The 24,877-nt window shown below is 47.4% G+C and overlaps 1 protein-coding gene across 1 annotated transcript; it reads left to right on the top strand.

The window, feature by feature from the left end:
- Positions 1-4,399: 4,399 nt before the first annotated feature.
- lhx4 (LIM homeobox 4) lies at positions 4,400-23,858 on the top strand (the record flags this gene model as incomplete). Its single annotated transcript, XM_080547553.1, has 6 exons — positions 4,400-4,478; positions 11,315-11,486; positions 14,982-15,184; positions 20,876-21,030; positions 21,892-22,063; positions 23,482-23,858. The coding sequence occupies exons 1-6, from the start codon at positions 4,403-4,405 to the stop codon at positions 23,856-23,858; spliced, it is 1,155 nt and encodes a 384-aa protein (XP_080403679.1). The 5' UTR covers positions 4,400-4,402.
- Between the last annotated feature and the right edge of the window lie 1,019 nt (positions 23,859-24,877).

The raw sequence follows: 24,877 nt of genomic DNA, 5'->3' as shown, positions 1-24,877 counted from the left end.
AGCCGTGGCGGAGAGCTCGCCCTCTGCGTGAGTTATGGCCGCGCGCTCACTCACTGTCCTCCGGGATGCGCGTCATTAGGTTTTACAACGACGAGCACGAGACCCGTTAGGATAACCTATGGACGCGCACGAGACTTCCAAGCATCATAGCTCCAAACGTCGAATTCTGACGTGACATTGGGGTAGCTCGTTCTGAAAGCGCAGGGGTGCGCCTGTTATGTGCGCCTGTCGGGCCTTCTCTCGGGATTATTCCATTTTGAATAGCACTTGCATTAATTAGTTAGGCCACATTTAGGGTTAGGGTTAAGGTTAGGGTTAGGGTTAAGGTTAGGGTTAGGGTTAGGGTTAGGGTAACCATAGGGTTTCCAATTCAAAATGGAATAATCCCGAGAGAAGCCCCGACAGGCGCACATAGCAGGCGCACCCCTGCGCTTTCAGAACGAGCTACCCCAATGTCACATCGGAATTCGACGTTTGGATGCGATGGACAAACGTCGAATTCTGACGTCTGCCGTGTGAGACCAGGCTGGTTTATTCAGACCCTGGGTTACATTGCGCACAATCACGACCACCCTCGTTCACAAAGGCCCTTAGAACGAACGCCAAAAAAGACGCCAGGTGGTTTTAATGTAGGCCCACATTAGTTGATCATATTTGGAATATCCTCTATAGAATATTTAAAACTCAGCCGTCTGATCTGAGCCTTATGATTTCATTGTTTCTCGGTAACCAACTGTAAAGGTCTGCAATCCGAATATAAGCCGCCGTGTGTTTAATGTTTCAAATGTAATTTAGTCAAATGAAAACGCTCATCACGCTGATTAAATGGGTCCGGGGATATTACCGGAATTCTCTCTCCACACACACGAGCTAAACCCGCCTTCATGCCAGGTGTCCAACACCCCCCCTCCATCCCTCCATCCCTCCACCCCCCCCCCCCCTCCATCCCCCCACCCAGGCCGGTGTGGCAGGGGAATCATCCCTTCATACACTTTCATTTTCATTTTCATTATACACTTTCCCCCCAAGATTATTCAATTACTCTGATTGTGGAGTATTGAAAACAGCCATTTGGCTTTTAAATACAATGTGGGTAAAGGTGCTCTTAGACTGTCGGCCTCGGGTCACGCAATTAGAGTAATTGATGGATGTGGATATAGTGAATAAAAAGTAGAGCAGATCGGATTGTGAGACTGTGACACAATAAATGTTTGTTTTGTTTTATTAGAACCACGAACACAGCGGTTCTTTTAAAATTGTCGGTTTATTACAACAAGGCAACGACAAAAACACTGACAAAACCGGCACAGAAAATATTATAAACAATATAACATATTTATATATTAAAATCTACAGTATATACAAGTTATTTTGCATTTCAATAACAACCAAAACAGTCTCCTAACTCTGGACAATCTAAATAGTTCCATAGTTAAAACAATAGACACTACACGAGAATTAAATGAAATCCCTTGTTGAAATACGAACAAATATTAATAATTAAAACTGAAGCAACAGCTGTAGCCTATATGAAGCAAACATGTGAATACAATATTGTGCGGTATAATTACAGCGTTAATAACACAGGAGGCACGAGAGATAGGTATATAACTTGATATTGGGCCTAGTATAAAGTACCTTGAATTGACTGCTGGGACAAGAGGTTTTAGCCCCAGATATGGGTTGCATCAATGACACACGACACAGCAGGAGTGTGTCGTAATGGTGACGTCGGTTTTCACTTAGCGGTCGACTCAATGTCGTTTCGCAATTGTAGGTTCCCATGTGCATCCAGAAATTGTTCAACTTGTTTTAATCCAATAAAGATTGATGTTTTGATTTTTAGATAAACACCCAGGGTGGTTAAAAGCATGTTGTTGTTTTTTAGAGAGAAGACTCGCCATCCATTTGCAGTGACTATCCCACTAAATAATGAGATAACGATGTCACTAATTTAGACGGAGGTATAACGAGTCTGTTTTATTCGATCTGGGCCCATAGGCTGATAGACTTTAGGACCGGTGAAGTGAAGAGAGAAATTATATATTATGTTTTTTTTAGAGGAGGAATAGCCTATTATTTCCTCCAAATCAATGTTTGTTTTTGTTGTCATGATTTTATTTTGGGGAAAAAAATAGGAATATTGCTGTGTATTATAGGAAAATATTCTTATGTTATTATTATTATTATTATTATTATTATTATTATAGGATCATAATTTATATATAGCCTATATATAATTTAAACATTTCTAGAAGAATATGCAGATGCAATTGCTATCCCAATTATTCTACATTAATTGAAAAAAAAAAAAAAAACTGCGTCTTCAATCATTCGTTATTATCACCACACATAGGAGCCTGCAGGGAGTTTGCCTAATAAAAAAAGTAATGCCTAATAGCAGGCAGGCATCCATGTGGCCCGGGTGGTAGCCTATTTCTGATATTAAAATATTCAAAGAATCGGATCGTTCAGTCGTCTGGTTGCTTTTACAATTGGGTTAACTCGGTGAGTGGAATGGACGCATTGTTGATCCAAAAATGCGTGGGACGTGGGACGGGGAACCACAGGTGCATTTCATTGCGTGCTTGAAGAAAATTGGAAGCGAAGATTGAGTTCATCTAGCTTGAACTACGAACTCTCCGGAGGGAATATCTTATCCGGGAGCAGTCTCTCAGACGCGGGGCTGAAATCAACAGTGTCAGGGGGTCTGTGCGCGGACTCCTAATACCTGTCACCGTGTAGACCCATACACACACACACACACACACACACACACACACACACACACACACACACACACACACACACACACACACACACAGATACCACGGTGATTTAGTCCAAGCAGTTCCACCGTCCTGATTCATACGGTGTTGTTTTACACATTTCCCCGACGGAATGCCACCAGATTCACTGACTCCTGCCCTAATCAATACCCTCCTCTCCCCTAAGATTTGTGACAGAGAGTTAAGAGATAATTATTGAATAAATCGAAGACAATATGGGCCCTGTGAGGAAATGAATTCATATAATCGTGCAAATCTGAGTGTATCAGAACTCAGGTGAGGTTTCTAACGCAGGCCGTTCCCGTCTCTCAGCCTCTGGGTAATGTGGCCCGTTGGCTCGATAGCCGATCCCCCTCCGGAGTGATTTGACGTTTCAACAAATAGGCCTACATCGTTTTTCAAGACGAATCTTCATATTCAGCTGACCAACGTGTCCTTCTTTACAAGCTATAGCCTATGGGGACAGAGACAATGCTGGAGCCAAAGAGGGCCCCGTATTTATGCTCCGCGCTCCAGGGGAGATCCCGCCTCTCCTGAGGCATTCTTGCTGGTCACCACTTCCTCCTTTCCTCCTCCTCCTCCTCCTCCTCCTCCCCCTCCTCCCCCTCCTCCCCCTCCTCCTCCTCCTCCTCCCTCCTCCTCCCCCTCCTCCTCCCCCCTCCTCCTCCTCCTCCTCCCCCTCCTCCCCCTCCTCCTCCTCCTCCTCCTCCCCCTCCTCCCCCTCCTCCTCCTCCTCCTCCTCCTCCCCCTCCTCCCCCTCCTCCTCCTCCTCCTCCTCCTCCCCCTCCTCCCCCTCCTCCTCCTCCTCCTCCCCCTCCTCCCCCTCCTCCTCCTCCTCCCCCTCCTCCTCCTCCTCCTCCTCCTCCCCCTCCTCCTCCTCCCCCTCCTCCTCCTCCTCCTCCTCTTCCTCCTCCTCCTCCTCCTCCTCCCCCTCCTCCTCCTCCTCCTCCTCTTCCTCCTCCTCCTCCTCCCCCTCCTCCTCCTCCTCCTCCCCCTCCTCCTCCCTCTCCTCCTCCTCCTCTTCCTCCTCCTCCCCCTCCTCCTCCTCCTCCCCCTCCTCCTCCTCCTCCTCCTCCCCATCCTCCTCCCTCTCCTCCTCCTCCTCCTCCCCCTCCTCCTCCTCTCTCCTCCTCCTCCTCCTCCTCCTCCTTTCCTCCTCCTCCTCCTCCTCCTCCTCCTCCCTCCTCCTCCTCCTCCTCCTCCTCTGCTCACCTGCGCTCGAGAGGGAGAATTATTCCGCCCACCCCCGTGGCCTGTCCGCGTCTCCCATTGGCCCCCGGGCGGGCCCCCCTCTGCCGCGCTGACGTCACGCCATGCCCCTGCAGTGTGAATGAATCAAGCGGCTTGTGTGATCCACAGCAAACGAGCACGGCCAAATCCCCGCACGAACGCACGAACGCACTTGCACCGGACAATATTCCAGGATAAAAAAAAATACAAAAACCGGGACATCAACGGGACAACTAAAACAGCTACAGAGGGGCGGCTCGGGGGTACTCTGCTTTTATTTCTAACACCTATATACCGTTTTCTCATCAAATAAGACGGGAGCGTCCGGCCACCGTGGACGGGGGGGTGTATATGTGTGTGTTTATTTCCCCTTCTGGATCACAATGATGCAAAGTGCGGCTGTGCTACCGACAGAGACCGTGAAGGGTCTCCCGGAGATACTCGGAGTGCCGATGCAGCGTAAGGCTTTCTCCTTCTTCCTTTTCTATTGATTACTTCATAAAGGGACTTGGCACGGCGGCCAGGGGAATGCTGCAGGGCTGACTGCTGTAGAGGGAATTACTGTATGTGGCGTTTCATTAAACCGGGACGGCGGAGGGAGGCTGTACAGATATGTAGCCTTAGACCCCGGCGGCATCAGCTCGTCTGTGGGACGTGTTTGACGTGTGCGGGTCTAGTGAATGAATGAATGAATGAATGAATGAATGGTCTTTATTGTCATTAATACAGTACAGGTACCATACAACGAAATTTGGGAGGGGGGGCTCCCCTGGTGCTTGGAAAAAAATAAGTCAGTTTGTTGCTAATATTTTTTGGTGATGCTTTTGAAACTGAACGGACTGCTAAATATTCTTTATTTGCCTAGCGCATACATGCATCACATATGTGTGTTTCGTATAGGCTAGTCGTATTTAAAGATGAGTTGTAGGCAAGCCTGGACTAGCTATTCTAAAATAGTGTGCATGCATGCACGCCTATTAGTGATGGAAGCCACATCTTGACAGACAAAATGTCTTATTTTGGTTAATTAAGACATCAAGACAAGGTGATGGCTGGGTATGCAGTTATAAGAAAACATGCACGTATGCATGAGCTTGAGTTTGTTTCATTATGTTGTCCAGCACCATAATAATGACTGATATTGTAACAGGCGGCCCGGCCGGTATCAGCCCCGAATTTTGGCTCCTTCCCTCCTGGGATCTCCATCAGATCCAGACGATAGGGTCCAGCTAAGCACCGAGACGTCAGACAGGCTACAGCTGTTTATGTGCAAACGAGTCTGACCATGGCCAAGAGATCAGCCGCTGTCATCACCTTAGCTCTCCGTACCCCACACGTTTGACTGACAGTTATTACCGGGTCACATCTTAATTACCCCCTGTTTATGCGTGGATTTTAACGATAGCTGATAATTATGTGTCATTATTGTTGGTCTCTGCAGATTATATATAGCCTGTATGACAACAAAGAAAGCACACTCCAGGACAGGTGGTTTTGGCGTCGTTTCAGTTGAACCTGCATGGACACCGTGGAAGGAAAAGCCTATTTAACGATGTGTATTCGGTTTGTACCCCTAACAGCATCAAAGGGAGGAATTACCTTATTATCTTGGCATCTGATCTGTAGCCTCACATCTCCCCATGTTAATCTGCACTGGCCCTTTATAATCTGACCGTGCGATCAAGATGGACGTGGAATTAGAGACATTCCTGACCTAATTATTCATATATATATATATATATATATACGCCAGCTACTGAATTGTATAGCCGAGATGGTCATCGGCTATTAGGCTACCTCTCTCAAAGGCAGATTTTAATCCACTATTATTAAATATAAAACCAGACCTATAATATATCCCACACATGTCACAGATCCATGTTTCTGTTTATAGTTTTAGAAGACGATGATATTTTGGGGATTTTGTTTTTTTTCTTTCATATTCAGGCGGCCTAGCTATAACTATAATTCAAAACGACCATTGCGTTATGTCCTCCGAGGCCATGGATTCAATTAAGAGCCCTTTCAAATAAAGACAACCTTTTTATAGCTATCTTTCCCTTGAAATTTCCAAATACGAACACAATGCATTTTTCAATACCTGCTTTAATATTTGAAATAGTTTCCTAAACAGTGGAATTTGTATTTCTATGTACATATTATTAAATATAATATAATACGACACAATTGATTTAGCCTACAGAGACAAAAAAAACTACTATATGTCTCTTTAATTTTAAATTCTAATGCTCTTTAATTTTCTAAATCGAGAGAGATTAAAAGATTGGGTAAAGATCCTGCCACTCAACCCCCCCTTGGTGCTGTTCTTAATACCGGATTAATCTGAGAATAAAAGCTATTCACTGTTTATGTATCTAAACATTATCATCTCGACTGATTATTACCATGTTCTTACGAAGTAGGGCAATTATTATAAAACCGAGATATTTAATTTGACCTCCTAAACATGATCTCCTTAATATGGTTTAAATATGTAGCGCTGGCCTAGATCTGTGTTTCTGAAGTCGGTCATAGTCTTAGAAAAATCACCAGTTCATTCTGCAAAACGGGGGCGATGAAAGTGTACAATAACCTTCACTCACTGAGGTTCCAGTGTGATCAAGTAAACGTCTTTATTCAGTCTTATTGCAATAAGGAGAGACACGTCGATCAACGCAGAGAATATGTGGAATGGTGAGATTCTCTCTGCCGGTCTCCACTCCGACAGAAATGTGTTCAGCAAGACACAATAAGCATACAAATAAATAAATATAAGAAAGCAACTGTTTCAATGAGTTACAGTCTCTTCCGCATTCCACTGGTCACTTTCGCAAGTCGTGAGTTTAGAATTATAAGGTTCTATCTCCAATTTTGTAAAAATTGAGTTTTTTACATAATCTGATCCATTAGGTGTTTATTAATGCCTGCTGTGGTGTTCTTTTTTAAAATGTTGACATTTTTTAGTTAGTAATTCATAAAATACAAAGGTTCCATCTCACAGAACATAATGGAATGTAACAACTTTGACGCTCAATATCTCTGAACTGCCCTAAACGGAGATAGAACCTTATCATTCTAAACGGAGATAGAACCTTCTCATTCTAAACGGAGATAGAACCTTCTCATTCTAAACGGAGATAGAACCTTATCATTCTAAACGGAGATAGAACCTTATCATTCTAAACGGAGATAGAACCTTATCATTCTAAACGGAGATAGAACCTTAGAATTCTAAACTCATGATTAGTGACAAGAGAGGCTCTGTTGTTTAAGATCATTTCAGTAAACAAGCTATAGCCTACAATTAACACTTGTGAGGTACGTAATTGTGAGGGAGCACATAATGGTTAATAATTAAAGCATGAACTTGGAAATGTGTTGAAAATGTGTGATAAGACACAAACAATAAGACCAAATCTCCATTTCTTTCATTTACTTCCACAGAAGCCCAATGGCCTCATATTCTCCCCGTCGATCAGGGATAACGCCAAATGAACTGGGGCAGATTGAAGGCTCTAGTCTAGTGTGTAATCACACTAAAGTGATATAATATCTGATTACAGAGTGATAGAAAAGTGCGTGTTTGCCTCCGTGTATCGAAACGTAGCCGGTAAGGGCGCTCTTATACGGCCGTTATCTGAGACGATGGATAGGCCTGGACGGAGGATCATATTAGCTATGATTTGAGGAGGCCTCTTGAGCCTATCTACAAGAGGGTCTAAGTGGTATAATAGTGAGATTTATAAGCCAAGAGAGAGAGAGAGAGAGAGAGAGTGTGTGTGTGTGTGTGTGTGTGTGTGTGTGTGTGTGTGTGTGTGTGTGTGTGCGAGAGAGAGAGAGAGAGAGAGAGAGAGAGAGAGAGAGAGAGAGAGAGAGAGAGAGAGAGAGAGAGAGAGAGAGAGAGGGAAGGGGGAATGAGCTATTAGATATGGAGAATGGTGAATACTGCCAAGATTGGCCAGGCACCCAAGGCCCTGGCGCCGCTGTCCTTTCAGCACCACCCTCGTCACGGACTCCAACGAGTCTAAATGATTAGAAACATCTCCACATCTCCAGGGTTTGTAGAAACATCTCCAGGGTTTGTGGGTTTGTAGAAACATCTCCAGGGTTTGTAGAAACATCTCCAGGGTTTGTAGAAACATCTCCAGGGTTTGTAGTGCAAAGCGTATTCTATAGTTGGACTATGGAGCTTTTTTAAACCCTGTGAGGCACTTTGTAACATAACATACAGATCAATGGAAAGATATTATCATGAATATGAATGTTGAAATGAATGGATGAATGAATGCCGCTGGCCCTAGCATATTAGGCCTATATATGACGTTTTCTGATAGATAGATAGATAGATAGATAGATAGATAGATAGATAGATAGATAGATAGATAGATAGATAGATAGATAGATAGATAGATATCGCTTTGGATAAAGGCATCTGCTAAATGCCCAAAATGTAATGTAAATGTCATGTTATTAAATCTGAACTTGTATTTAAACACTGCCTATATCGTGGAAATGTGATGAGAAAAAGCACTACTTTTGTTCTAGAAACCTTCATATTATGTCTTAAATATGAATACTAATTCAAATCAAAGTGAGCCTAAATAATGTCTAGCCGCTCTCAAGGCCGCGATATCGCGCACAGAGACGGTGGTTTGCTGTGAACGTTTTGCAGTGACCTCCACCTTGCACACCTAAACAGCTTATTGGTATCCAGGTGATTAGATGACTGATAAGACCCCATCAGATCTCTCCCTCGCGCACTCAAAACAATTAGGGCCTTGGAACTTTGTTTTTGTGTGAATTGTGAATTATGTTTTGTCTAAACTATTCGCTATTTATATCCTATCTTTACACAAACATAAACCGAGGGTCAGGCACTGTAGATTGACCGCACTGGCACCCACCCCTGCATACCATTGACTGTTGGCTACATGCTAAGAGGGATCCAGCCTTTGTTTAGCCTGTTGTTGCTTTTCCATCAGCTCCAGGAGTCGCTTTCAATTTCGATCTGCTCTTGTCCTCGCCCGTTAGAATGGTATTGATGATAGGCTGTTTAGTGTGTGTGTGTGTGTGTGTGTGTGTGTGTGTGTGTGTGTGTGTGTGTGTGTGTGTGTGTGTGTGTGTGTGTGTGTGTGTTGTTCACAATGAGATGTCGCTCTGCACTTGACCACTGTCCCGTTGCTAAATATGTCCAAACCACTACAGGGACTATACCGTGTGGCTTCACTGTCAGTATCATAGTGTTATAGTATCATAATAGGCATATCCTTTTTATTTAATAAAAAAATCCTCAAAACAAATGTGAAATGACGATTCAATGTATTAACATCCCATTCTAGTAATTATAGACTTCAACAATGATATTCATAGCATGATAATCGCATGATAAATAATAATAGAACTAGTATGTTTTAGTAGGCCTATTGTTACGATTAGTAGTCTGATAAATAACGATAATAATAATAATAATAATAATAATAATATTAATATTTTCAAAAACAATGTCAAACTTAAAAATATAGTCTACTCTAAAATATTTGGAATAAAGACCGGGTTTTGCATTTTACAGAATCATTTTTATTATTTAACGTTTTTTAACCAGGTAAGACCCATTGAAAAGGCGACCTGGCAAAGCATGGAGTTACAGCGTGTACATAGCCTATGTCAGAAAGATACACACTTAAAATACAAGTGTAATCAGTGCATTTGATAATAGGGTCATCAGTGGTGGTTGTGAAGATGTTGTTATATATTATTGTACAGTACAGTTTATTATATTGTTTCATTAGGCTAAATGCATTCAATGTGCAATTCCGCTCGGATTCCGAGTATATTGAAATCCTAGAATTCCAACATCGTGTTTATCCAAGCTAGCCACGTCTAAAATAAATACTAAATATTATGATGACACTGGAGAAAAAAAACCCGCCAATGTTGACGTAATGTCTAATAACGTAAAGCTACATTTAGAAATAGGCTAGATCTGGCGTCAACAACCAGGTCTCCAACGACGAGACACAATGTGATCATAAGATAACATCCATGACGACTGTCTTTTTTTGCATCGATTAATAAAAATATGAAATTAAATGACAGGTCTTGTTTAACGGGACACGTGCTGCTCAAAGCTCTCTGTAAAACGGTGAATATTATCTTCTTATTTGAAGACCCAGTGGGACTGATACGGAAATATAATAATCCAATAGGCTTCATCTCTTCATCTTGATAATCTCATGTGAAAGTGTGTCTTAGGCGCAGCTACTCGTAGCCTATTCAATGAACGATATGCTCATTTGAACGTCCTGTCCAGTGTCTCTCTCTCTTTCTCTCTGTCTCTCTGTCTCTCTCTCTCTGTCTCTCTCTCTGCTTTCTCTCTCTCTCTCTCTCTCTCTCTCTCTCTCTCTCTCTCTCTCTCTCTCTCTCTCTCTCTCTCTCTCTCTCTCTCTCTCCTCTCTCTCTCTCTCTCTCTCTCTCTGTCTCTCTCAATTTCAATTTCAATTTTCAATTTTCAAAAGGCTTTATTGGCATGGGAAACATACATTTACATTGCCAAAGCATGTGAAGTGTGAAGATAAAAAACAAAAACAAAAATAATGTAATGTACATACTAGAATAAATAAATAGATTACATACTAGATTACAAATCAAATAAATAGATTACAAATAGATTACATACTAGAATAAATAAATGAAATAAAACTTATTTCAATTCTTATGGTGGTTTTAGCCCATTTGATTGCCTTTTTCTATCACAGCAGCTAACAAATCTTGCTGCTGTGTTTGCACATTGCTGTACCTCACCCAGCAGATATGGTAGCCTTTCCACATTGGTCAAGTCCTCAAAGTCTCCCTGGATGTTGGTGATCAGTGGGAAGTATGTGTCCCTGATGTCCTTGTACAGCTCTCTCTCTCTCTCTCTCTCTCTCTCTCTCTCTCTCTCATCTCTCTCTCTCTCTCTCTCTCTCTCTCTCTCTGTCTCTCTGCCTCTCTCTCTCTCTGTCTCTCTGCCTCTCTCTCTCTCTCTCTCTCTCTCTCTCTCGATTCCTCAGTGTGCGGCCTGTAGTATTAACCTGGCCCTCTCCACCCTCTCTCCTCCCCCCACAGATCCCTCAGTGTGCGGCCTGTAGTATTAACCTGGCCTCTCCACCCTCTCTCCCTCCCCCCAGAGATCCCCCAGTGTGCGGCCTGTAGTATTAACCTGGCCTCTCCACCCTCTCTCCCTCCCCCCAGAGATCCCTCAGTGTGCCGCCTGTAGTATTAACCTGGCCTCTCCACCCTCTCTCCCCTCCCCCCAGAGATCCCCCAGTGTGCGGGCTGTAGTCAACACATCGTGGACAAGTTCATCCTGAAGGTGCTGGACCGCCACTGGCACTCCAAGTGCCTGAAGTGTGCCGACTGTCACGCGCTGCTGGCGGAGAAGTGTTTCTCGCGGGCGGGGAATGTATACTGTAAAGAAGACTTCTTCAAGTGAGTCCCAACTGCCGTTTGTTTTATGTGTCATGTGTGTGTTTGATTGTATTTATTGTTGGTGCAGTTTACCACTACACGTATGTAGAACTTAGACATAAAATAAAATAAAAAAAATAATCATAGCTATGGTATTGTATTAGACCTATAGGCCAACTCATAAAGCCTAATTTGGAAAACCGTGGTAAATTATGGCGACATGACTAGATTATGGACATGGAATATTGAATATGGTAGGTTACTAACTGACAATACTCAGGCCAGTCACTTATAGGATGCATGATGCGCCTGCGTGGTAGGAATGCGGGTTTGGGTGTGATGTGCTTTAGCCTCTGATGCTAACAGGTTGCATCTTGTTCATGAAAAAACGTTGCTATTGTTTGTTCTGTTTAAACAGAAGAGAGAGGTCAGGTAATGATGTCTGATATGGATGTGTTGAAGGAACAGCATGTTTCCAGACCAGGGGAGGCTGGTGGAGGTAGAAACAGGCTCAATGTAATGCAAAGAATGGTATATGAGGAATGGTATCAAATTAGTTTGACACCATTCCTCATTCCGTACCAATGAGCCAGGTCCTCCGATTTCTACCTCCACCAGCCTCTCCTGGTCCAGACTTGAGTGACAGGACTGATCAAGCAGAACCTCCTACAACGTCATACACCCCTCCTGTGAATCTCTTTCTCTCAACCTTTTTTGCTTCCCCCCTCTGTTTTTTTTTTTTTTTACGATTGAATTTCTGAGGCATTAAAGAAGAAAATTAAGTTTGACTTTTATCCAAAACACGACCAGCACTGGCTTTTACTAAATCATGTTTAAGAGAGAGAGGGAAAGAGAGAGAGAGAGAGAGGGTTTAATGTCAGGAGCTTGAATGAGCCCCTTAAAAAGCTGGCGAGTCACAGAGTGGAGGCTAACTGTATTAGACCGGTCCGGCTGGCCCAGGGGACCACAGAGGGGAGGGTTTAAATGCTGCAGCGGTGCACTATTGTGATGCACTGGGGACCGGAGACGGCAGCGCACCAGGGGGAAGCTGCATGGTGACACATTCAGATTCCTGAAATCTTTTTTTTTGTCCCATTGCTGAGAAATTTGGTTCCACACATTATAAGAAAAAAGAACGGACCGTAACGCATATACAGCTTATAACGCTTATACAGGGGAAAATGGACAATTAAAAGGTGCCTGGATGGATGGAAAGGGGAATTAGCAGCTGTATCTACAAGTCAGTTCAACTTGGAGTTAAATGAGCACAGGGATGGTATGATGGGGCTGGAGCTTGGGCTGGTTTTTGGTTTTTGGTTGGGGTTAGGGGATGGGGTTAGGGGTTAGGGCTGGGGTTGGGGTTGGGGTTAGGGGATGGGATCAGGGCTGGGGTTGGGGTTGGGGTTAGTAGATGGGGTCAGGGCTGGGGTTGGGGTTGGGGTCAGGGCTTGGGTTTGGACACTGAGGGATGGAGCTGGGCTGGGCTGAGCTAATAATAATAATAATAATAATAATATATGCCATTTAGCTGACTCTTTTATCCAAAGCGACTTAAATTGCAGTGAGTGCAGACATTCGTCAGTATATACGGTCCCAGCGGGAAACGAACCCACAACCTAAGCGTTGTTAGCGCCACGCTCTACCACCTGAGCCACAGAGGACCAGCTGCACTGAGCTGAGCTGGGCTGGGCTGAGCTGAGCTGGGTTATTGAGGCATGGAATCAGAGTAGCGTTCCCCAGCAGCAGTGATGTAGACACGCCCCCTGGCTCCCCAGGAAGGAAGTGTTTATGCTAATGAGGAAGCGGGCGTAATTTACACTTCCTCCTGAGACTGCTTTATAGGTTCTCTACAACATGTTTACTGTGAAGAGCTCTCTCTCTCTCCCTCCCCGCTCTCCTCTTCCCCTCCTCCTCTCTCTCTCTCTCTTTCTCCCCCCCCCCCCCCGCCCCACGCCCCAAACCATTTGTCAACCAAGACCACCAGGGAGGGAGACTTGTGTTGTGTGTCTCCCCTCTACAACTACCACAACACCGTTATTAGAGGCTGTGGTAGAGGGGGAATACAGAGCCTTACATAGAGAGGGGAGAGGCAGGTGGAGGTAGAAATAGGAGGACAGGCTCGTTGTAACACACGTGTGTTTGATACTAATCCTCATTCTGTTCCATGCATTACGAATGAGCCCGTCCTCCGATTTCTACCTCCACTAGCCTCCCCTGATATAGGAAACGTATACTGCATATGCCTCTGGTGGATAGTTGTCCACACGAGACGCATCAGCAGGTACTACTGCCCTGCCATGATCATCGTTAAAGTAGCCTTGAGAGGGGCGCTTAGGTGGCGTAGCGGGCTAAGCGTCGACCACGTAACCGCAGGGTTCCCGGTTCGATTCCGGCCGTGGACATGCATGTCATCCCTCCTCTCTCTCTCACCCATCCTTCCTGTCTAAATCTCTACTGTATCTCTCAATGAAAGGAAAAATATGAGTGGGACTGCCCCACTCAGAAAAAAAACGGCCTAACGGCCCTTAGGGGGCAGGAGCCTATCTCCTGTTTCAGTAGCGTGAGGCGGCTTGATGTACAAGTACACCCCCTGGACATGACGCTGGTATGTCGCAGGGTCTTACCCCCCCCCAATCCAACCCTTATTGCTGAGTGCCAAGCAGGGAGGCATCGGGTACAATTTTTTTATAGTCTTTGGTGGTATGACTCGGCCGGCGATCGAACTCACGACCTCCCGATTTCAGGGCGCTAACACTCTAACCGTAAGGCCGCTGAGCTGCTGAGATGATCATCATTATCGTCATCATCATCATCCTTATAACCACCATCATCATCATCATCATCATCCTCCTTATAACAATTATCATCATCATCATCATCATTATCCTCAAGTCATTACCATCACCATCATCTCCCCCTTATAGCCATCTTCATCATCATCACCATCATCCTCATTACCGTCACTATCATCCTCATCCTCATCATCCTCCTTTCAGCTGGGTAGACCTTTAGCTAGAGACGGACCTCTGCTTTGTGTGTATCTGAATGTCTCTGACGGTGTGTGTTCTCTCTCTCTCTCCCTCTCTCCCCCCCCTCTCCTCTCCCTTCCCGCTCTCTCTCCCTCCCTCTCCCTCTCTCCCTCTCCCTCCCTCTCTCCCTCCCTCTCCCTCCCTCCTCTCCCCTCCCTCTCTCCTTCCCTCCCCTCCCCTCTCCCTCCCTCTCTCCTTCCCCTCCCCCCCTCTCCCTCCCTCTCTCCTCCCCTCCCCTCCTCTCCCTTCCCGCTCTCTCTCCCTCCCTCTCCCTCTCTCCCTCTCCCTCCCTCTCCCTCCCTCCCTCCTCTCCCCTCCCTCTCTCCTTCCCTCCCCCCTCCCCCCTCTCCCTCCCTCTCTCCTTCCCTCCCCCCCTCTCCCTCCCTCTCTCCTTCCCTCCCTCCCTCCCCCCCTCTCCCTCCCTCTCCCTCCCTCCTCTCCCTCCCCTCCTCTCCCTCCCTCCCCTCCCTCCCTCCCTCCTCTCCAGGCGTTACGGGACCAAGTGTGCGTCGTGCCAGCAGGGCATCCCTCCCACGCAGGTGGTGCGGAAGGCGCAGGACTTTGTGTACCACCTGCACTGCTTCTCCTGCGTCATGTGCAGCCGGCAGCTCGCCACGGGGGACGAGTTCTACCTCATGGAGGACGGCAGGCTGGTGTGCAAGGACGACTACGAGACGGCCAAGCAGAACGGTAGGGCAGGCGGCTCCTCTCTCTCTTCTGTCTCTCTCTCTTTTTTCCGTCTTTCTCTGTCTTCTCTCTGTCTTTCTCTGTCTTCTCTCTGTCTTTCTCTGTCTTCTCTCTGTCTTTCTCTCTCTTCTCTCTGTCTTTCTCTGTCTTCTCTCTGTCTTTCTCTCTCTTCTCTCTGTCTTTCTCTCTCTCGTTCTCCCTTTTTCTGTCTTTTACTCTGTCCTCTTATTTTCTCTTTCTCTGTCTTTCTCTCTCTTCTATCTTTCTCTCTATATATGTATATATATATATCTGTCTTCTCTGTCTTTCTCTCTTCTCTTTGTCTTTCTCTCTCTCGTTCCTTTCTCTCCTTTTCTGTCTTGTACTCTGTCCTCTTATCTTCTCTCTTTCTCTGTCTTCTCTCTGTCTTCTCCTTTTTTTTCTCTCTCTCTTTCCCTGTCCTATTCTCTCTCTCTCTTTCTCTCAGTCTTTTCATTCTCTTTCTGTCTTCTCTTTCTCTCTCTCTCTCTCTCTCTCTCTCTCTCTCTCTCTCTCTCTCTCTCTCTCTCTCTCTCTCTCTCTCTCCCTCTCTCCATGTCTTCCCCTTAATTCCTGCCCACAATTTTGTTGTATTTTAATAAGGAACTCCTCAGCTGGTTTCAGATGTCTATGTTCTCCTCTGCCTGTGCCGTGGCCGTCTGTTCCCAGTAGTGTCCACTAGGGGCACTGTGCAGGAGTTAGCAGCCCATTGGAAATCACAGGAAGGTGTCATTATTATAACTCTTTCGTTGACAATAACACTGAGGCATGGAGAGATGACTGTTCCTTCTGAACGTTCTGGACGTTCCCCACGTCCTACTGAAAACGGTAGGGCAGGTAGGGCAGGTAGGGCAGGTAGGAGGGCAGGTAGGGCAGGCAGGAGGGCAGGTAGGAGGGCAGGTAGGGCAGGCAGGAGGGCAGGTAGGGCAGGCAGGAGGGCAGGCAGGGCAGGTAGGGCGGGCAGGAGGGCAGGTAGGGCAGGCAGGAGGGCAGGCAGGCAGGCAGGAGGGCAGGTAGGGCAGGTAGGCAGGGCAGGCAGGCAGGTAGGAGGGCAGGCAGGAGGGCAGGCAGGTAGGAGGGCAGGTAGGGCAGGCAGGCAGGTAGGGCAGGTAGGGCAGGAGGGCAGGCAGGTAGGAGGGCAGGTATGAATGGTCTTTATTGTCATTGATATAGTACAGGTACCAAACAACGAAATTTGGGAGGGGGGGCTCCCCTGGTGCTAGGAAAAAAAAACTAAAAAACAAGAAGGGAAAGGAGCTGGTTTACATAAATAAAGGCTATGTACACTATCCACTATACTATACTATACAAATAAAACACTGTGCTGTACTCTATGCTATGTTATACCTATTCTAACATTTCCTATTCTCTGAACCTTATGTACCCTAGGGTTGTCATATTGCACATAGTGTTATTGCACATTCATTTAAAGTGTCGCAGTTTGCAGGCTTGAAATTTACACATTTGTGCCTCAGCACTACACCTGATTTCAATCCAGCAGCTGCCATCAATCCGTCCAGACTGTCCAGGGCCCAGAACCTAGGTCTTTGCTGTGTTCAGGGCCTGAATGGCCCTGGGGTAGAAGCTGAGCTTCAGTCTGTTTGTCCTTGCGAACATGGTCCTGAACCGCCTGTTCGAGGGCAGCCGAGCAAAGTGTTCGTACCCAGGGTGGGATGGGTCTCTGGAGATCTTGGAGGCCTTCCTGAGGCAGCGTGTGTTGTACAGCTCTTCCAGAGAGGGGAGGGGGGCGCCGGTGATCTTCTGGGCTGATCTCACGACTCTCTGTAGCGCATTCCTCTCTGCGGCTGTGCAGCTGGAGAACCAGTTGCAGATGCAGTAGGTGAGGATGCTCTCCACTGCGCAGCGGTAGAAGGCCACCAGCATCTCCTGTCCGATGTGGTCTTTCCTGAGGACTCTCAGGAAGAAGAGCCGCTGTTGTGCCTTCTTGATGATGGCTGCTGTGTTGTTCTTCCAGGACAGGTCATCCTGTATGTGCACCCCCAGGAATCGGAGGGTTGAAACTCTCTCCACGCTCCCTCCGTCGATGAGCAGGGGCTGGACCTCAGATTTTTTCCTCCTGAAGTCCACGATGATTTCCTGGGTCTTTGACTGGTTCAGCAGCAGGTTGTTAACCTTGCACAGCTTGCTCAGCTGCTCTACCTCATCCCTGTATGCCGCCTCGTCCCCCCCCCGAGATGCAGCCCACCACGGTGGTGTCGTCTGCAAACTTTACGATGTAGTTGCTGGGGTGGACGGGGGTGAAGTCGTAGGTGTAGAGGTTGTAGAGGATGGGGCTTAGCACGCAGCCCTGGGGGGACCCAGTGCTGAGTCTGAGGGCTGTGGAGGTGTGGGAGCCCACCCGCACCCTCTGGGGGTGGTCAGACAGGAAGTCCTTGATCCATGCACATATAGAGTGTGATAGTCCCAGGTCTAGTAGTTTGGTCACTAGCCTGTCTGGAAGGATGGTGTTGAAGGCAGAGCTGAAGTCCACAAAGAGCAGTCTCGTGTAGCTGTTTCCCCTCTCCAGGTGGGTTAGAGTGGAGTGGAGAGTCGTCGCGATGGCGTCCTCTGTGGACCTGTGGGCTCTGTAGGCGAACTGGTATGGATCCAGGTTGGGCGGGAGACGTGTGACTATGTGGGCCCGGACTAGTTTCTCAAAGCACTTCATGATGATTGGTGTGAGTGCCACCGGGCGGTAGTCGTTTAGGCAGCTCACCGTGCTTTTCTTCGGGACTGGGATGATAGTTGAGGTTTTCAGGCAGGGTGGGATGGTGGCCTGGGACAGGGACTGGTTGAAGATGTTGGTGAAAACCCCGGCCAGCTGGTCGGCGCAGTCCCTCAGCACCCGTCCCAGGACGCCATCCGGCCCTGAGGCTTTCCTGGGGTCCACCGCCTTCAGCACACGTCTCACTTCATGCTCTGTGAGGGTGAGGCTGCTGAGAGCTGGAGAGAGTGGTGTTTGTGTTGTGGTTACCTCCGTTCGCCCCTCGTCGAACCGGGCGTAGAAGGAGTTCAGCTTTTCCGCCAGCAGGGGGTCGTCCTCCGCGGCTGTGAGCCTGTTGGCTCTGAAGTTTGTCATGTGCTGAACCCCCTGCCACACCCGCCTGGAGTCGTTGCTCAGGAAGCATTCCTCAATCTTCTCTCTGTGGTCTGCCTTGGCCTCCCGGATGCCGCGCTTTAGGTTAGCCCTGGTGGTGCTGTACAGCAGTGTGCCCTTCCCTGCGAAGGCGTTGTCCCTCTCCTTGATCAGTTTTTGGACCTTCCCAGCCATCCATGGCTTCGTGTTGGGGTAGACCCGGACCCGTTTGTCCACGGTGGCTGAGTTGGTGCAGTTCACTATGTGGTTCAGAACCGACGACGTGAACTGTTCCAGGTCCTCATGCTCATATTCCTGCCATGAGGTGTCATTCAGGCAGATCTGCAGTGGAGCGGACCCTGCTGGCCAGGTTCTGACAGTTTTAGTGGTGATGGGAGCACTTTTCCTCATGGGAGTGTAGGCTGGGATCAGGAGGATTGACACAAGGTAGCAGGAGTCCGGTAGGGGTTCTGGGGGTAAAGCCAAACAAGGGTAAGTAGGAGGCAGGTACAGGCGGGGCAGTAAACAGGTAGGGGAGCTAGAAGCGTGTCTTTACTGGTTAGCTGAAGCTACGATCTGGCAGAGTAGTGAAGGCTGGACCGGGTCTTTATGCAGAGCTAACAATGTGATAATGAAGAACAGCCGGACAGCTGCACACCTGAAACCACTCCTGCCAATTAGAGAGAGAGAGAGAGAGGGAAAGAGAGAGAGAGGCACTGCCCGCTACCTTTCAAACGGGACGCTCTGAGCACTCTGAATTTCAGAAAGACCAGAGCACACCTCGGGTGCACTCCGGCACTCTCAGAGCGTATTTACGAACGCACCCCCTGTATGGACCAGAGTGTAGACCAGAATAACAGCTTTGACTGGGTGTTTATGGAGGTACCATTGCCCTGTTGGTTGATTACTTAACTTAACCGTTAAGTGATGTGATGCTGGTTAAATGGTGGATCCCCAATAACTGCATACCCCTGGTGTGGGTATAGAGGTACTGGCATCAGTGGAGGCTGGTGGAGGTTGAAATCGGAGGACGGGCTCATTGCAATACATGGAATGGAGTGAGGAATGGTATCATGTTTGATTTTCCACTAGCCTCCCCTGACCGACTGGTATGCATGAGCACTCAGTCCTTTGTCTGTGCTACTCTACACAAGCTCTTCAGCAACTAGCTAGTAGTAACAGTAGTACTTAACACTAGAACAACCTACTATAAGAGCCGCCTCGGCGGTCAAATGGACCATAGTCTTTACAATGGAAAGCTGCTATTTACACACAAGGACCACTAGTTGGCCGCCTTGTAAATCAGCCTGCCTCCTACACAGAAAAACTGCAAAAACTATCTTATCCTGATGTGATTTAGAAAATGTAAGGATACTGGGTGGTAGAACGCACATATCTAGGAAAAGTCATAAAAGGAGGCTCCTGAAATGTGCAATAAGTGCAAAGATATAAAAACATGATTTACTCACAGGGTCAAACGACCCCACCCATGGCTGTTCTACTGTTAACATACACATAAAACCTGAGATTCATAGTCATAGTCAATTTATTTAAACACGCACCAAAACTACACCGGTTTAGGGCGCCCTGGGCGCGGACTCTAAGAACAGAGAGAAAACATGGTGGAATATGGAAACACAGACGGGTAAGAAACAAAAAGAACAAAATAAACATGGAGGACGTCTGACATTCATAACCGCACACATTTTAAAGACAGACATTCATACTATAACACATCAGGAACATCTCAGTAGCCTAGTTCAGGACAGTAGTGAGTTTGAAGCAGAGTGTTGAAAGTCTCTAGATCGGGGGCGGTCTTGATGTTCAGTGGGAGGTCGTTCCACAGCTGTGGAGCTGCCACTGCAAAGGCCCCATCTCCCCTTGTTCTAAAAACCCTTTCATGAGATCCACCAAGAACTAATCTGGAGCCTTCTGCGTGTCTTTGCGTGTCTTGGGGGCGGCTGTGGCGCAGGAGGTAGAGCCGCCGTCTAATGATCGCAAGGTTAGCAGATCGGCAGTTCGAGCACCGGCTGGCCACATGTCAAATTGTCCTTGGGCCAGACACTGAACCCCAAATTGCTCCCAGTGAGCGGGCCGGCGCCTTGCATGGTAGCTTGCCGCCATTGGTGTGTGAATGTGTGTGTGAATGAGTGAATGAGAGACTGTAAAAAATGTATATACTGTAAGTCAGTCCATTTACAATTTAGTACTAAGATACACATCCAACCTGAGATTCATAAAAACCTTTTCAGGAGATCCACCAAGAACTAACCTGGAGTCCTTGCGTGTCTTTTCTAGATGATTCTCTCTTATCTTCTCTCTTTCTCTATCTTCTCTCTTACCCTCTCCTATTCTCTTCTCGCTCTCTCAGTCTTTTCATTCTCTTTCTGTCTTCTCTCTCTCTTTCTCTCTCTCTCTCTCTCTCTCTCTCTTTCTCTCTCTCTCTCTCTCTCTCTCTCTCTCTCTCTCTCTCTCTCTCTCCATGTCTTCCCCTTAATTCCTGCCCACAATATTGTTGTATTTTAATAAGGAACTCCTCAGCTGGTTTCAGATGTCTATGTTCTCCTCTGACTAAAGTCTTTGCGTGTTTCTTCTTCCAGATGATTCTGAAGCAGGCGCCAAGCGGCCGAGGACGACCATCACGGCCAAACAGCTGGAGACCCTCAAACAAGCCTACAAGAACTCCCCCAAGCCGGCGCGACACGTCCGCGAGCAGCTCTCGTCCGAGACGGGCCTCGACATGAGAGTAGTGCAGGTCCGTCTCACCTCAGCGTCCCCCACTGCCACACAGACCTACATTTATTTTTTATTTTTTATTTTTATCAAATGGAATGAAAAAAAGCAGCATCTCTCGCACACTCAGAACTGTGCAAAAATCTATGTTTTTATTGCGCAAGCTTTCGGTCTTTCATAGACCTTCTTCAGGCATACCATGTTTTTACCATGTTTTATCCAAAGCGACTTACAATTAGTGATTATAGGGACAGTCTCCCTGGAGTAACTTAGGGCTAAGTGCCTTTCTCACATTAGTGGTGGCGTTCCCAGGTGGGATTTGAACTCATGACCTCATGACCACCAGTCCAACTCACTATTCACTAGGCCACCACCACAACCGTAGTCCTGAACAGTCCTTGGTTCTGTTCTGGCTAGTCCAATAGCATTCTAGTAACTGTAGCTGCGGAAACAAACAAAGCATGAACATCCATACCTTTCAGTAACACAGTAATGGGCGGCTGAGGCTCAGCCGGTAGAGCCGGCATCTAATGGTCACAAAATCGGCAGCTCGCAGAGGTTCGAATCCCCGGCGGGTCACGTGTCCAAGTGTCCCTGAGCAAGGCACTGAACCCCTAATTGCCTTCAATGGCTGTGACCCCTTCCTTAGATGCCCCCTCTAGAGCATAAATGCATTGCGTTGTACTCTGTGCAATGACGAACTTTGAATCCCTTTCCCTAATGCTCGCTGTTAGGTCTTTTAACACTATTAATGCAGTTTACTAAACGGCTATGCGGCAACATGTTAATCACAGTGTTACTACACAGGGACAGGGGCAACATAACGTGTGGTACCATCCTCCTGTTTGGCTCCTGATGGACCTCTTTCTATTCGTCACGACAGGTTTGGTTCCAGAACCGCCGTGCGAAGGAGAAGCGCCTGAAGAAGGACGCGGGGCGGCACCGGTGGGGGCAGTTCTACAAGAGCGCCAAACGCAACCGGGGGAACAACAAGGTGGAGAAGGAGAGCTCAGCGGACGACGCGGGGCTGAGTGACAGCGAGCTCAGCTTCAGAGGTCAGTATGGCTCCTACAACCAGCCCCTAGACCTAAAATGGCTCCTACAACCAGCCCCTAGACCTAAAATGGCTCCTACACCCAACACCAAGACCCAAAATGGCTCCTACATCCAACCCCTTAGACCAGTGGTTTTCAACCCTCTCCTCTGGTACCACCAGCCGTTCCACATATTTGATCTGTTCCACCACCAGCACACCTGATTCAACTAATCAAGTGCAAAGCAATTATGGTTTGTACTTGATTAGTTGAATCAGGTGTGCTGGTGGTGGAACAGATCAAATATGTGGAACGGCTGGTGGTACCCAAGGAGAGGGTTGAAAACCACTGCCTTAGACCCAAAATGGCTCCTAGACACCTGACCATTAGACCCAAAATGGCTCCTACACCCAAACCCTAGACCCAAAATGGCTCACATACACCCAACCCCGAGACCCAAAATGGCTCCTACAACCAACCCTTTAGACCCAAAATGTCTCTCATACACACAACGCCTAGACCCAAAATGGCCCATACACCCAACCCCTAAGACCCAAAATGGCTCCTACACCCAACCCCTTAGACCCAAAATGGCTCCTACACCCAACCCCCTAGACCCCTAATGGCTCCTATACAGTACACTCAACCCCTAGACCCAAAATGGCTGCCTCATTTCAATCTCCCTCACTCTATCCTCCAAGCAACTGTAACACACTTTCACTCACACTTTCACTCACAACATGAAAGCAGAGGCCTAAGCAGTGCAGATGACATTTTAGACATCCCCTCTGTTTTTAGTTATTTAATGTTTGTGAGTCCGTTTTGGGGACTCATAAAAGTCTCAAGCCACTTTTAAAAGGAGGCCGTTTTTACGAGAAATGAAAACAGCGAGGCAGAAACTCTATAAAGTAGCTGAAGCTTTTAGTCAATTAGAGGGAAAGTGCTCCAGGGCATTGTTGTTATTGAAACACCACTGGAGGGTCTCAGACTCATATTTAGTATTGCGCACACGCACACACATACACACACACACACATACTCACACACACTCGCACACACACACACACACACACACACGCACATACACATACAGAGACACGCACACAAACACGCACACACACACACACACACACACACACACACACAGGGGCTGCTTTGTTGAGCTGAAGGTAAATCACATGTCTGGGGGTCTCTCAGTAAACACAGGGGAGCACTCTCATGTTTCTTCACACACCTGAGCCATTTACCGTGATGAAATCCACATTACGTTGCCTCAATAAATGTCTTTTCATAAATTCCATTCTAAAGATAACAGCTGTATAATGTTGACGTAGTTGACAGCACCATTGATGTTGTTGTGTTAAATTAAAAACACCCCCCCCCCCCTCTCCCCCGTGTGCCTCAGTAATGGTATCTCCCTCCTCCCTCCTCCCCCTCAGATGACCAGATCCTGTCAGACCTGGGCCACACCAACGGGCTGTACGGGAGCGTGGGTGACGTGGCCAACGGAGGCTTCTCATTGGACGGCGCCGGACAGCCCTATCACGACCTGAGGGCGGGCAGTCCCTACGGCCTCCCCCAGTCGCCCTCCTCCATCGCCTCGCTGCCCGGCCACACCCCCCTCCTCAACACGCTCGGCTTCACCATGGACAGCATCATGGCCCAGGGGGGGGGCCAGGGGGGCGTGGGCCACGCACTCAGGGCTATGGCGGGAGGGCCAACCTCCGACCTTTCCACAGGAAGCAGCACGGGATACCCGGACTTCCCCACCAGCCCCGCCTCGTGGCTGGACGAGATGGACCACTCACAGTTCTGAGTTCCTGTCCGGGGGGGGGGGGAGGAGCCACGTGATTGACATTGACGGCGGCGAATCAACAGACAGACAAGACAGAGACACTGCAGGCTTTTTACATTTCTATCACCCTGAGAGTGCTGTCTGTTGGTTCCTGATATGGGGCGAGGAAGAGGAGGAGAGCTTCCTCTTCACTCCGGACACTTCTGAGGAAGAGGAGACAGACGCTCTCTCTCTCTACAGAACGGCTGGACGAAACACTACTGAATGTTGAAACCTAACTGTATTATACCTTTTTGTTCTTTTCTTTCCTTTTTTTGCATTCTTTAAACACACAAAAAAAAAGAACAACTGGATTTGTTGAAGTCCCCCAGCATGAGTTTGTGACTTATGGGGGACGATATGGTGGTTGTCTCTCTGAAACCCATCCCACTGGGACGGGGGAACCAATCACGCATCAGCAACATCAGAAACCAGGAAGTAGCTGGGAGACAGTTACTGCATGCAGGAGGATCAAACTGGTCATATCAGCCTTTTCATTGGCTATGCACTTTACATCCCCTCCTCTTTTGTACACAAGACAGCCAATCACAGAAGAGAGATGTATGCACAAGGCTAACCCCAGTGTTTCAGTCGTGGAGACATGTATAACCAGCTGCACAAGAGAGACATTCCTGTAGTAAACGGGAACGGTAGGCTCTGGGATATGACGTCAGTGGGGAAAGAGCAGGGCTATGCTACCAGAGATAGAGGGGAGATGAACTCTGGCAATGGTAGAGGACCAACTCTAGCACACATTACAATGGTGTGCATGCGCCGGCTTCTAATGCGTGCCTAACGTTGTTCACATCTTTACTTACTCCACATATCTTTCGGGAAAAGTTGCTGTGACTTCCTGACATGACATCATATCCCAGAGTCTACGTTCAATGTTCTTGGCCAAGAAGCCAACCACTCTGATGCAGTAGGTGGTCGATACAGGTCTGGCTGTCTATCTGGCTTGGGATCAGTTCAGTTTCAGTTCTGTCAATTCAGGGGATGAT

This window comes from Nansenia antarctica, assembly GCF_963989245.1.
Source record: "Nansenia antarctica genome assembly, chromosome: 17".
In the NCBI taxonomy this organism is placed as follows: domain Eukaryota; kingdom Metazoa; phylum Chordata; class Actinopteri; order Argentiniformes; family Microstomatidae; genus Nansenia; species Nansenia antarctica.
This window is presented reverse-complemented; position numbering and strand designations above follow the sequence as displayed.